The 14,630-nt window shown below is 44.9% G+C and overlaps 1 protein-coding gene across 2 annotated transcripts in view; it reads right to left on the bottom strand.

The window, feature by feature from the left end:
• CEP128 (centrosomal protein 128) overlaps positions 1–14,630 on the bottom strand; it is an 860,263-nt gene that overhangs the window by 548,001 nt on the left and 297,632 nt on the right. For both annotated transcript variants that reach the window (XM_085626613.1, XM_085626612.1), the window contains exon 14: positions 1,585–2,235. In XM_085626613.1, the coding sequence (XP_085482739.1) occupies positions 1,585–2,235 (651 nt within the window). The remainder of the gene's footprint in view (positions 1–1,584; positions 2,236–14,630) is intronic.

The raw sequence follows: 14,630 nt of genomic DNA, 5'->3' as shown, positions 1-14,630 counted from the left end.
CAGAGCAGTCCCTTGGGCGGTGCAAATGAACATAGGATGTTACCTTGCTAAATATTCCGTGCAGACAGCCTTCCTGGAAGCCTCTCGGACGAGTGAAATTCTGCCCAGGCTGACAGTCTTGACTTTCTGAACTTGGAGGGTACACTGACAGGACTGGAATATTGCCATTTTTATCCTGGATAGGAACAAGTCTGAGAGGCCCTGCTGAAACACGTATGGCCGCCTCTGCTGCTTGTCCAAATTTATCTGCATAAAGCAACCAAGCCAGCCCGAGGAGTCAAGACCAGCAAACACACTACCTTGAAACCCTTTCTAACATTTGACAGAGACTGAAGGAGGGCTTTCCACCAAACTAATGCTAGCCGTGTAGATCAGCCGAGTGGAGGCTAGGTTTGGTGTGCTCACTCTCTCACTGCACACCTTTTGCTCTCTTCTTCAACTGAGTCTGCTGCTTTTGTCAAGGTCCAGGACCTGAGTGGCTTCCCAGCTGTCTGGAAGGAGAATCAAGCCAACCCACACTACCTGTGTGCTTGCACCAGTTGTTGTGGGTTAGACTCTGGAATTTACCCTACCGAGGTAAAAGTTACTGACGCAGAACCTCAATGACCCCTAAATAGCAAGAAATCCCCCATTTTAGGCAACCAACACCACTACCTTATAACCCATGCTGTAAGCTACATCCGTGGCACAATATGTGTTTTACGGAACTTTGAAAAACTATTTTGATGCTTTGTACTATTGACTACATTTTGTGTTTGCTTTGCTTTCGGTGCTTGCGAACACTAGGGTAGCACACAGTAAATATTATAGTCTTTTGAATTAGTCCCATTGTGGAGGGAGGATTGTGATCTTCCATTTTTTTAGACTCGTGACTGTGATCAAAATTAGTATGAGTCTGCAAACATAACGACCATATTGTTTTTGCCGTACCTATATTGTTGTGATATTGTAATTTTTAACAAATATTAGTTATACATTTTGAGATTTTATGGTGTTGTGTGCACACAATTCTGGCAGGCATTCATACAATCCTGAACCCCACAGAGACTATAACCCTATCAGGGAACCAGCCTGGCCCCACGGTGCTCAGCATAAAGCAGTCTGCAACCCACCTGAGTGCAAATCTGTATTTTTCAATATATACCACACTTTTAATGTAGTAATTTAGATTGGACATTCATATTTATTGGATAATAGTTTTGTTATACGTTATCTGACTTAACTGTCATACCATTTCCAACGAGCTTGGCTACCACTGCTCGATCAAATTACTCAGGGTAGTCAAGGTCTGCCTTTCCACCTCAGGCCCAGTACCAAACAGCCATGCCTGTAGGAACACATGCAGTCTCATCTTTGATACTGGTAGGTGGCCTTTACAACTTCGGGATTTTAGAAAGAGTTTGACAGCTAATACTCTGTGCACTTGTCATAATCGTGGTGTATTTTACAGCCCAGGATACTGAAGTCATGTACAGAATATGCAAGTCTTAATTCAAATGTCGATACAAAAAAAAAAAGATGGTGCATCTTTACAATAGATTGTGTGACAGTATTAGTGGCCCTGGACCTTTCAGATGGGCTTACCTTCAGAGTCTTTATATGGTTCTCCATTTCTTCTCTTTCCTGTCTGAAGTGCCCGAGCAGCTCCTGGACATTCCTTTCCTGCTTTGATTTTGTGTTCTGTGCCCCTGACCTCAGATCTGACAGCTCCCTTTGGTGAATGTCCCTCTCCATCTTTAGCTGCCGGCTCGCATTGGCAAGCTCTTCCTGGGCGAACTCCTGCTCCTTCTGAACCTCAGAAAGAGTTTTACGGAGGTCCTTGTTGGCTTTCTCCTCTTCTGCTAACCGGCTGGTAAGTTCTACTCGCAGAGCACTTAAGTCTTTGATGGCCTCTTGCATTTCCAGTAGACGATCATTGTCCTTGGCCCGCATGTGGTTGACTTCAGAAAGTTCTTCTTCAAGGCGATCTTTGTCCTCCCTGAGCTGGTGCTGAAGCTCCCTGTGTCTCTGGGCATCTGCCTCCAGTTGGCTGATGATGTCCCGAGTCTCTCTCAACTCCCGCTCCAGCTCCATTTTTTGAGTCCTGGATTCTTGGAGTTTTACATCCCGGCAATGCAGCTCCTCCTCTTGCTGTGCACGTTTGGCAAGGACATCGCTAAGCTCTTTCCTCAGATTCTCTATTTGGTGCATAGCAGCCTGCAGCTGTGATTTCAGCTCATCCTTTTCTTTCACCAGCTAAAAGAAAAAGAAAAAAATCAATGTGTACAATTTCAAACAGGTGCATGTTCTAATTCAAGGAGAAACATGCGATGAACAGAAAGTAAACACAGTCCTGGGTGCTACACAACTCAAATTACTACATAAGGTACAGGACCAGTAAACTCATTCTCAGAGAAAAAACAGATGGGTCATGACATGTTTTGGAGTTGGTCTTCAATATACTTCAGTGTTGCAGAAATGGATAACAACTGGAGTGTTGCAAAGAATCGATTTTTTTTTTACTGCAAAGAAAAACAAAAAGAGGGAGGGGGCCACTAACGTGCCCTTCATGTTCGCCACAGGAAAGACTATAGAACATCAATATAGAGCAATAACTCGAATGGAAAGTACAACAGAGAAAGTGCTACTCAATTCTTTCAGATGAAGAGAGCTACCGACTAGTTGAGATGCTTGGCTAACATTCACATTCATCAACAACCTTAGTCATTCAGTAATCCTCTCTCAACCATTCCAAAGGCTCATTCCTCAGAAAAAAATAGTGTTAGAGAATTTAAATAGATGCCGATCTCCCTAAATAGATGTTTTATTTTTTAAACAAAAGTTTAAATTGACTTAAAAACTAAAGGGACAACCATATTTGCTATTTTTTAGACACCTTAAAGTAATAACTGTAGGAAACATTGCCCACAACATGTCATTGTATATATTTGTGATGTGACATTGCCCTGCACGATCAGTATTAATGAAATTAGCACTGGTACAAGCAGACAAATACTGCTGTCCTTAGCCAGATGCAAAAAATGGAAGGGAGGCGAGAAAAGCAGATAGGCAGGTAAGCCACTGCCAAACTCGTGTGGAGCTCTACACGCCAATACAGTAGCAGCCAGAATCAGTTCCTTTCTTGGCAACCTAAGAGAAAGGACCTTCTGCAAGCTTCTGGTTTCACCCAAGGAGTGGGGAGGTTATTTAGGAATTTAATATTACAAATGGGTAACTTGTCCTTTGCCATCAACCCTAATCTTTATTAATAGTCATAAGTAATCTCACTGCAGGAGACCGAACTGGGAATCAATGGGAGATTGAGGCCTCAAGTCTTGGTGCGAGATGTGCTGAGATCACAACACACGAGTTTCTGTTAAATAAACAGGTTTCTGTGAGGAATGTGGAGCTTACTCTTAGTAACTCAGTGGAAGCCCCAAGAATCTCCTCTGAGAAAATTGCATGTGACAATTACAATGGCATACTAACAACATGAATTTTATTTATAGGCAAATACCACACTTCAGCGAATTCTAACCGCAGTAAGTAATAGATTTTATTATTATCTAATTATGGCACTCAATTTACCCACCTCTCACCGACGGAAGACTAAATTATATGCCAGTATTCAAACGCCCACAACACATTTGTCATCATCAAGTGCTCAGATCACTGGGTCATCTTTCTAGCATACATGAACAGTAAATTCTAAATAATATAATCTTTAAGTAGTAAATTAATAGGTATCCTCACAGCAATTTTGCTAAAAATAATAAAATATAATGTAATAAAATGTCAACAAGACGAATAAAAAAAGAATTTAGGGACCAGTACATATTTTTAAAACAATAGCTCACTAAAAATCCAGCTCAATTCAAAGGGGCAGTTGAACAGCACCCTCCTTGGCCAACTGTTGTGGAAGCAAGGCTAGAAAGAGGCTCCAGGTGTGCAGATGTCAAGATTTATGGAGAGCAGGGACTTTGGAAACCAGAATTATAGTAAGTTTAAGCAAGTCTTGATGGTTTGTCCTGGTCAATAGTTGTACCTTCTGACGTGGGCTTTTATCTAGGTGTCAACATCAATCAGCAGGTCAAAGTGAAGAAACCATAGCTGAGCAGGGCTGAATAGAGATGGATATGTTGATTTTGTGGTTCATCTGGAGACAATATTGGAAACTGTAGCAACCAAGATGGGCACTTCAAAGAAGCGCACCTTTCTGCCTTTTACCAATATTGAGAATTGCCATAAAACTGTGAAAACGTTCAGGATATAGGAATCCATCAGCAGGGCAAGGCTGGAAGCCATATCCAGCAAGGGCTGGACAGATACCATGTTTTTGCATCTTCTTAGAACTTTGAATCTTGAGGCAAAAACTTTTGTGCAGGAATCTTTGGGAATTTTCCTGCTCCTCCAGTGGATGAAAACTTCCTAAATACCAACTTTTTACAAGGCTCTGTAACTTTTTTCCTGGATCTGCAGAAGCCCCCAAACTCCCATTAAAATCCTCTTGGACACCTGACTGCCTCTGAATTCTTCAAGTCAACGGCCACAAAATATTTAATCAATGACCCTGCTGGTTTTCCTCCATGCACTTGCAGCTGTCTCTATTTTGAGGATGTCACAAGATCAGCGGGGAAGGCGTCAGACCAGGGGGTGACTGGTGGGAAGCTCGGGAAGTCATGGACCATATGCTTTATTCTCACCAGGGAGATTCGTGGACGGCTTCGCTAACGGACGTATCGGACTATGAAGCTGGTCCCTTTAACTGGGACATGTTCAAAGAAAGCCCCGCCCCCTGCGATGACGGCAGTCTCTGGCAGCCAATAAGAACTCCCGAAGAGCGAAACAGGGTGTGCACGGACACCGGAGCGAGAGCAGAGGAGAAGGAGATCGGAGGACCGGAGAAACAACTACAGGATGAACCGCGAGGGTGCCAGGAGAAGACATCGAGCTCTGACGGAGGGATTACTACTGGGGACTGGAAGCCGGAGACAGGAGGACTCCGCAACCACGCTTCGCCGAGCCACGCCCACGGAGGAGTGTGGCTGACCCAGGTACGGGACTGTTTCTCGGGTTGGGTCGGGAGTCAGGAGAAGGCTGAGGGCTAAAAGACGCTGCCGCTCGCCGCCTGTGCTTTGTAAATAGAGAACACCCTCCCCTCACTAGCACTCCTCCCCACCACACGTACGGATTCTCTCTCTCTTATCACATGTGCACCAGTGTGTTTCCCTGGAGAGTCCCCTCTCTGCACCTGCCTATCCTGAAGACCCACGCAGTCTACAGCCTAAACGAGCTCCCCATCGCCCCACGAGAAGAGGAACACTCACCTTTGAGGCTCTACATCATCCTACCGGGCTATCCGAAACTGGCCTCCCAGAAACAAAGACTATTTAAAAATAAAGCCTTCCTTGCCCCGACGTAGCCTGTTGCGTTTTCCTTCTGACCCGGTTACAGAGGAGCATACACACTTTTCCAGGCCCAATGAACACAGTTCCAGACAGCAAGGCAGGCTTCTCCTAATCAGTGCTACGGTTACCATTGCCCTTGTGGGGACAGCAAGAGCCCTAGCCCTCCCAAACGCCTTCCACTTCCAGGTATTCAACGCAAACCAGGATAGTCAGCTCAGTCCTTCACCAAGCATCTCTCTTTCCTAACACCATTCAAGGGCAGCAAACTAAGACCAATGAGGATCAAAATTCATTCTTCGTCTAGGCACCTCCGGTGTCCACGTCAGGGGAGAAAAGCTCCCCCAGCCCTTTAATAGCTGAGAAGTGCTATGGGTCCCATTAGTATTCAAATGTCATAACGGAAGGGAAACGAATGGCAGGAAGGTCTTTGTCAGAGAAGGCTTAACTCATTGTCAGCTGATCTTCTCTCCAAGGAGGGGAGGATGTGCGAGTGGACCCAATTACCTGTGAGCACTAGGAGAGTCAACTGGAGGAAAGGAATTAAGGCCACGTGTGCAGACCGCTTACTTTTAAGAGAAAGAATGCATTTGTGTATAAAGTCACTTAGGATCCTATATAATAAAATTCTATTGTAACTAATGTTTTTATTGGTCTAAGTTAATTATATAGAATCAAAACTACATATCTAGAAATTCCCAACTATATTATTGTTATTGAAAAATATCTATCAGCAAAATTTTGCATTTTACAAAGGATGCTCCAACTCATCTGTAATTTAACATTCAGACTCATGCTATCCTTTTTAAATGGATGTGTGTGCGTAACTTAGATTTTAATTTTAAGCACTGTGCCATTGCAGCTGATTTAAACAGTGTTGAACCTGGCACTAATGGCTTCAAAGTTTACTTCTAACATCCAGGCCTAGCCTGGAGTGTAATAGGGCTGGACTTAAGCTCATGTCACAGTACTTGCTCCAAAAGTGAAAGGAGGCAACATCTCTGAAGTCTCTATTTACACTTTACACCTCACTTACACAAATGCTAAGTATGTCAATTCAATAGCAGACACGGTTTCCATGGATAGGTGGGCAAGCGCACATGAAGTCTACTTAGCTGGTCCAAACCATCCTGAGGTCCAAAAATCAATAAATGTCAGTGGAAATACCAAAATATCATGCAGAACGATCTTGCCGAGAATCCTGACTAACTTGAACATCTGATCCAGAGGAAAAGCCACAACAGTAGTGTCTAGCCAAAGTATGGACACATCCCTGATGCTGCTCTGAAAAGCTCACCAATAGAAACAAATTTCGAGAAGAGGTTCAGTCGCTTTTACAAACCTACTAGAATTTGATTGATGCCAACCTACAAGTGATCTGCTGGCCTTCTGATGCACAGCATCTCCACACTGCTGTGGACAGTGTGAGTAGAGGGAATTCTGTCTAAACTCTCCTTTGCTAATAACACGTGGTTAACGAATTCTAACCTTTTTTCTATTTCTTTAAGGCTGCACCTAAAGTTTCCTTATATCAACTGTGTGTGGAGCTTCATTTGCTGGAGAGGAAGGATCAAGCAAAGGAAAAAGATGAAAGTGAAATTCCAGCCTGCATGTGAAAAATCTGAACACACTTTTGGAAGGAAAGAAATACAATCGGTGGGGAGACCGTATTAAGGGCTTCACTATACAGACTTCCGGAACACAGGTCCTGCATTGCACTCATCCATCTGGTTGCTACAAGATGCACTAAAATGGCTACTGCGTAACACAGATGTTGCAGGTCTGCTTTTGGCACAGGTTCAAAAGTTAGATCTATCATGTTTGAAAGGACTATATTCAATCCCAATAGAGAAGATGTTTTCTCTGACTGGGAGCAAACTTTCTTTGTGCCTCCAACTACTTTCATTTTCTCTACGGGTTAAAATGTTAAGACTTGGCCAAATGAAAAAGATAATAAGTCATCATCTCTCGTTTGCAAGGACCAGTCTTAACACTCAGTCTCCACACATTGAATCTACACCATTTGAAGGAATGACAATGTTCTTGATTGTTTTAATCTATGTGAGAACGTTTATACCATCTGGAAGGGGTATGATGGGCCTTTATTGCAGGTCGTCAAATATGCTGTCAAGTTCACTGATATAAGGCAGTGATGGCGTAGGTCACTGTTCATCCTAGACTGAGAACACGGCTTTGTGGCAACAACCTATAAGGTTCCTATGTGATTTGACAAAAGTCCAGGAACCACTAGTGATAATAATGCCGGCTTCATTTATGAATATCGTCTCCATATGGACTTCTGGAATTTCAGAAGGATTTGTGGTAGAAGAACAAGTGGCAAAGCAAAAGAAAAATACCTGATCAGTTTATGAAAAGGACAATCCTTTGGGCATCGGATTTCGATTACCCATGTGGGAAGTTGTGGCATTTTGTACTGCTTGCTATTACAAAGGAGTCCATTTGTGTAGACCACCATTTGAGAACTTTGTTGTGGTCTTTTGAGAGCGATCAACTTAAGGAGTTTAACTTTCAAATCTTTACACCTCAAAGGCTGACTTCTAGGAGCTGAGGGCTGTGTGTCCAAGATCCACTGCCAGATCACATGTTTCCTAAACAGGATCTGGACCTCATCCCCCTTGTTTCTATATCGAGGTAATTAACGGTGACACAAGCCTACTTTATGCCGGCAGCAGTGCCGACGCGCCAATAATGAGAAACTGCACTGGCTCATTTTTATAGTGATCACTGCAATGTTATTTTATAAGCTGAGCACTTTCTAAAACAAACATTGGAAATGCAATAGGTCTCGTCTTTGTTTGAGTTTAAGCAATTTGTTTTGCGAATGGTATTGTTTTTTTAGCTTTTTAAACTTTTTTTTAACTCCCTAAAAGGTCCATGCTTTTTCTTCCCATCGTTAGCAACACCTTCAGATAAGTGTTACATCCGCCCGCCCACACCTATATTACACTCTTATAAAAGCCAAATTGTGACGGAGCAGTTATGGGCTGTGTGCTTGGTTAAGGAAACAAAAACAAGCATTGGTAAACACGAATGTTGATCTGTTAACTGTGACAATATCTGTAAATCATTGTTTAAAACAAGTAAAAGATGTAGCTTTCTATTATTTAAATCCAACGTTTTAAAGTACCTATTGTAGCTGTTTAAATTCAAACTGGGGCACAGGAGCTGTTAAAAACAAGCAATGTGAAAGTAAACAAGAGCAGCAAGGGCACTCACTCAAGAATCTTCCCTGCTCTGCGTAGCTCCAGTCAGACCTCTTGGCTGTAAAATAAAGGGTAATAAAGCGGGTAGTTCCTGTTTCTGTTGGGGCTACTCGCTCTTGTAGCGGGGACAATAAAGCAAGTAATATGCCCACAAAGGATGCAGTAGGGAAAAAAAGCAGGCTCCGTGGAGCAGATCGCAACCCCCAATTACGCTGACAAGGCCCGCAACTCAGGTGGAGTTGTTGATGTGCAGGCCGTCTGGCAGGTCTACCGCTGATGCGAGCCGCACGTTTTACTCGGGCACAATTAAAGGCGTAGGCCGGCTAACAGGTCTACCGCTGATACGAGCCGCACCTCTCACTCGGGCACCGTTATTAAATGTGCGGGCCGGCTCGCAGGACTACCGCTGATGCGAGCTTTACTTCTTTGATGATTCCTTCGCTGTTGCATGGACTGGAGCATGGCTTCACTTATCAATGCAGCGAAGACGTCCCGCTGCCAAGCCATGGCTTACAGCGGTTCCGGTCCCAATGCAACTTCTCCTCCGGACTTGGGCCAAAGCAGTGAATGTGAGGCACGCAGTACTTGGATGATCACGCTGCTAGCTCCCATGACGGCCACAGGGACGGACAGACGATATGCAGACACACGCACACTGCATTTGCAGCGGCAGAACTGTATTTTTATTACCGCAGAAGTTATAGCGCTTGATCGTTGCCAGAAGTGGGCAGAAGCCATTTTAGGCATTTATGAAAGTTAGAGCTATTGGCGTTGAAATTGACCGTGTTTTAGTTCTTTTTTTTTTTTGCTTACACTGGAATGTATGTTGTATGTATGTGTTTATTCTCAGAAGGCTGCACTTGATGAATTAGATGCATTTAAGAGACTCGGGCTATGTCTAGTGGAAAGAGACGTCCATGGGGATGGGGCCTTCAGATGTGCCACCCCGAGCAGGGCTTGTTAATGCTGTTTTTTTCATGTTCCTCCCACGCCGGCAATCCATACATTCCGGCCAGTGAGTGTTCATTATCATGTAAGGGCAGCAGTGGATTGCGAGGAGATTGCTGAGTGGCCCTTATTAGTTTGGTGGGGGAAAAGGGGTAGCGTTGTGTTTCCCTGCCGTTTTGGGCAGGAAGGAAGCCTGCATATGGTGATTTAATGAAGGGCGTGGGCGTTATATCTGCTATACCCGAGCAAAGGGTGCTATCCAAAGCGGCTCATAGTTTGAGCCCAAGCCACGGCGGCCATGCCCTGCATAAATTATTAAAGAGGCGTGTACTCTGGGAGCTTGCTGGTGCGCGGCCTCTGTGAAGTGGCTCCATGCTCAAAGAGAAACAGCAGGAAATGTGTGTGAAGAGCAAAATAAAAGGAAGAATGAAGTGTCCGTGCTATACTGATAATGTCAGAAGAAGCCCACTTTAAATAAAGTAAATAAATAAAATAGCGTGGTCAAGTAGCACAAAGGGATTCAGTGTGGAAGAGTCGCGCGTGCGAGTAACAGGCTGCATGGCTTTCTTTGTTGAGAGCGACCGTGGGAGGTAAATAAGCAAAACAACGTGGGCACGCAATATGAAGGTTAAGGATGTGGGAGAGGGATGAACAATGATGCGTGTGAGTAAGTGGCAGTACAGCTTTTTTATGAACAGGGTGCACGGCGAGAAGAGCGGAATGCGCTGATCAAAGAAAACTGTGCAAAAGTGCACCAACACAAAGGGTACAAGGGCAACGGGAGGGGGTGGGAGCAAAGGCAACATGGACAACGGGTAGCGCTTGCAGATGATAGATATTCAAAACAAGAGCTGTAGCGGGCAAGCGAGCAAATGCAAGTTTGGTGAGCCGCCTGCAACGAGACGCGCGGCAGCCATTTGTGTGGTCAAGTAGCACGAAGGGATTCAGTGTGGAAGAGTGGCGCGGGCGAGTAACAGGCTGCACGGCTTTCTTTGTTGAGAGTGACCGTGGGAGGGCACTTAATGAAAATAAATAAGCAAAACAACATGGGCACGAATACGAAGGCTATGGATGTGGGGGAAGGATGAACAATGATGCGTGTGAGTAAGTGGCAGCACAGCTTTTTTGTGAACACGGTGCACGGGGAGAAGAGCGGAACGCGCTGATCAAAGAAAACCATGCAAAAGTGCACCAACACAAAAGGTACAAGGGCAACGGGAGGGTGTGGGAGCAAAGGCAGCCGGGACAACGGGTAGCGCTTGCAGATGATAGATATTCAAAACGAGAGATGTAGCGGGCAAGCGAGCAAATTCAAGTTTGGTGAGCTGTCTGCAACAATACATGCGCCGCCATTTAAGTATGTAAATTATGAGACCAGATTGTTTTAAATTAAGACAGTGCCCGCCTTGCAGGCGTTCATGCAGCGGGGGAGGGAAGGGGGAAACGGAGCGTATTTAAAATTTAAAGTGCAATGCTCCATTAAAAAAAGCACGACGTGCCTGCAGTGAGAGTAGCTCAATAATACAAGAAAAATGTGCTTAGCGGCTAATTAAGAAACACTGTCTCCCGCCGCAAGTAAAAGATCCAACCCCGGGGGCGGTGCCAAAAGAGGACAGTGTGGCAACCAGGAGGGACTAAAAAGCCTCCTGTGCAATCATCACACTATGTTCATCAGAATCTATGACGAGAAATGACGCGCACGAATGAAAATTGCAGGCGGAGCTGAGACACGACTTCTGGAACCGTATTGATTCCAAGAAGCCCTCGCATGGCGAGGCGCGCTGTTAACGCCAGGAGAGACCTAAAAATTGGCACTGAGCACTTTACTGCCGCAAGGAAATTGTTGTTGCTGTTTCGCATGCTGGAATGAATCGAAGATGGCCATTGCTCTCACTGATTAGACATGGGGAACCAATCAGGAGAGAAGGAGGATGGAGCCTTTTAGAGCTCGCAGCCTACTTTATGCCGGCAGTGGCGAGGACACACGTATCAGGTGTGCCAAATGTAAGCCAGTCTGTGCCCATTCGCAACCAGCCGGGGGGCAGTTACGATGCCAATTTAGTCTCCTACTCTTCAGAAGCACTTAAAAAGCTGCACTCATTAAGCTTTCATTTGCCGCCCCCATACACTAACTAAACTGCAAATGCTTGGCCTCCTTAACGGTAAGCAGGAAGCAGCAGACTTGATTACACCAACTGAATTCATCACAGGCCCATCTTTGGACACCACTCCTCCTAAAGCTAAAATTGATAAAATTAGGGTCATATACCTTAATACTAGATCCATGATTAAGCATCAGGTTGAAATCTATCACCCACTCGATTCTGATGGTCATGCGGAAAACATCTCCAACTGGCTTATAGCAGTCAGTAATCTACATAGTCCTATCCGGAAAATTTTAAAAAAGCTTGCCGCCACAACTCTTCCAAATAGTTCTCAGAAGATTTAAAAACAGCAAAAATTGCCCTTCGCCGTGCTGAACGAATATGGCGGACCGACTATTCGACTAAGGACAAGGAACTTTATTTATCACACCTTAAAGACTATAAAAAACTAATTAGGCAAGCTAAGACTGCCTTCTTCTCCACCAAAATCTTGCCTCCTCGAATAAGTCTAAAGAAATCTTTATTATCATTTCTGAACTGACCAATCCTGGCAGGGTGACCCTACCTATTGAACTGACACAGACTTTGTGTGACACCCTTAATTCCTTCTTAATCACAAAGATTAAGATAATAAAGGATCGTATCCCTGCCAGCCCCCCCCCGTGACACCTACTAAAAATAAAAATGTAATTAAACTATCTGACTTTCCCACCATTAGCAAGGAAGATATGGTGTACCTGCTATCTGGAGTTAAGTCAGGCTCCCCTGAGAATTTCAAAAACAGTCTTTTTACATTTTCCAGAGATAGGTGTGTCTCTTCTCAATCACTCCCTTAGTCAAGGCATGGTGCTTAGCATTTTTAAGGAGGCTGTAGTGGTTCCACTCCAAAAGAAATTAGGCGAGGACCCACTCACCCTGAAAAAATGGCCAGCCTATCTCAATGTTACATTTCTTGGCAAAAGTGCTGGAGGCACACATTGCCAGGCACCTCTGCTCCCCAACAAAATGTTGTATAGAGCTTAACTATAAGGGAGCACCTGCTCCACCCCTGTTTGACCCGTGATGGAGGACGCCAATCAGGGGATTAGTAGTCATTTCCACTTAAAGAAGTGTCAAATCTAAGACCACAGAAACACGCCTCAGCATGTCAGCCAAGGCGGAGCTCACCTCCGAGGTAAGGCTAGGTGGGGAAGGAGGCCAGAGCCAGAGTAGACTCTAAGCCACTAGCTTCACCCAGTTAAGTCAGCCAACTATTCTGCAGGGGAGGCTGGCCAGTGTCAGACATGGGGTGCAGAAACCCCAACTCTTCTCCATCACATCCAAAACAGTGGTCTTCAGAAGGAAAAACAGGAGGGGACTCGACAGAGAGAGCATGAAGGATGTCAGAATCACGTGGCACCACCAGCATCACACCCGATGCAGAGTGGCGCTGAAGAGACGTCAACACGGCATCGAGAGAGGAAAGTAGAGTGGCTGCATTGGCTGATTGGTTACGGCACCAAAGATGGGAACCCCGAACGGCTGTGCACCGCCGTCCAGGTGGATACAACAATGGGATCAGAATGCCTAACTGAAGCCAAGTGTGAAATAGCTAGCATGAACACAATCACAGCACTTCGCACCTCCTTTGGGCCCAGAGGCGCTCCAGGGGAAGGTGAAGACCCAAAGATAGCATGAAGAAAATGAAAATATTCTCGCATTTAGGTCAGAGTTGTCCTGGCTCCAGGGAAGGTAGGAAGGAGGGGGTGGACTAGCGTATTAACTCCTCAACCGAAGAGTGGGAAGAGGCTTTATGCAGTGCAGTCAGGAGATTCCACGACTTTGACCACCAACACCTAGACTTACCTCAGGACGTGGATAGAGAGTGACGTCCAAAAGAACGGCGCCTGGAACGGATCCAGGAACGAACCCTGGAGAGAGAAAGAGAAGGAGGTCGACGGGAAGTTTTGGAAGTTTGCGACAGCCACGCTGCTAGGATTTCATACGATGGTCTCACAGCGCCATCGTTGAGGTTGATGACAGGAGTCACACTCCTCGGAGTCATGGTGCTCCCCCAGGCACCACATGCAAATAAAATGAGGTTGTGTGGACGACATCTGACGTCCACATGACCCACAAGACGTAGAGGGTGCACTGTTCTGTCGATGAAAACGTCGAAGTAGGCTGAAAAACGGCCTGAGGAACTGCTACCGGAGCCGCGTTGAGAGCACGAAAAAAGAAGAAACTGATGACAGCACATCAGGGGAGGGCTTAAATGGACTTTGTCGCCCTCACATCCAGAGAACGAAGTTGCTATGGAGTCGCTCACCGTTCGCCACCGACGAGCAAAGTTACTGCTGTAAATAATTTCCAGATCTAGTCTGGCACCTGGGAAGAATTCTATGGTAAGGAAACTGTGCCTAGATGTCTCTATTAGATACTATTTTCACTTTGAATGCTAACGGACTGCCATTATGGAGGAGATGAATGGCTTGAGGGTTAGATGAACTACCCTCACTTTCAACATGAAGTGATCTTTTTTTCCATCTGGGCACCAATGTTCACCAGGTGGTCCATGTGAGCTCCCCAAAATACAGAAGCATCTGTTGCTTTTGAATAATAAGCAGGTCTCTTCTTGGAATATGTTACCCTGGGTTGTATGACATTACCAAGTCTTAATTCACCACGCACGTCTTTACATTGCTGATTTTACAACGCATACCACTACCACACATTTACTCACATGAGATACACCTTCACCATGCATTCCACTACCACGCATACTTTTACCATGCTTACTATTTCTGAAAAATCCTGTTACAGTCTAACACTGCTACCTACTGTTCAAACATTATACATTAATTCTTATTATATGTAATTTATTGCATTTGTCGTTTAAGGGTTTGGTACTATTTAAAAAATATTTTTTTTTTAGGGGGTAGATCCCCCAAGCCCCCCCTTTTTTAATTACCCTCAAATGTGTGGTTTTG

Source organism: Triturus cristatus, chromosome 9, assembly GCF_964204655.1.
Source record: "Triturus cristatus chromosome 9, aTriCri1.1, whole genome shotgun sequence".
Classification (NCBI taxonomy): Eukaryota; Metazoa; Chordata; class Amphibia; order Caudata; family Salamandridae; genus Triturus; species Triturus cristatus.
Note: the sequence above shows the minus strand (reverse complement) of the source record. Positions and strands in the feature narration are given on the sequence as shown.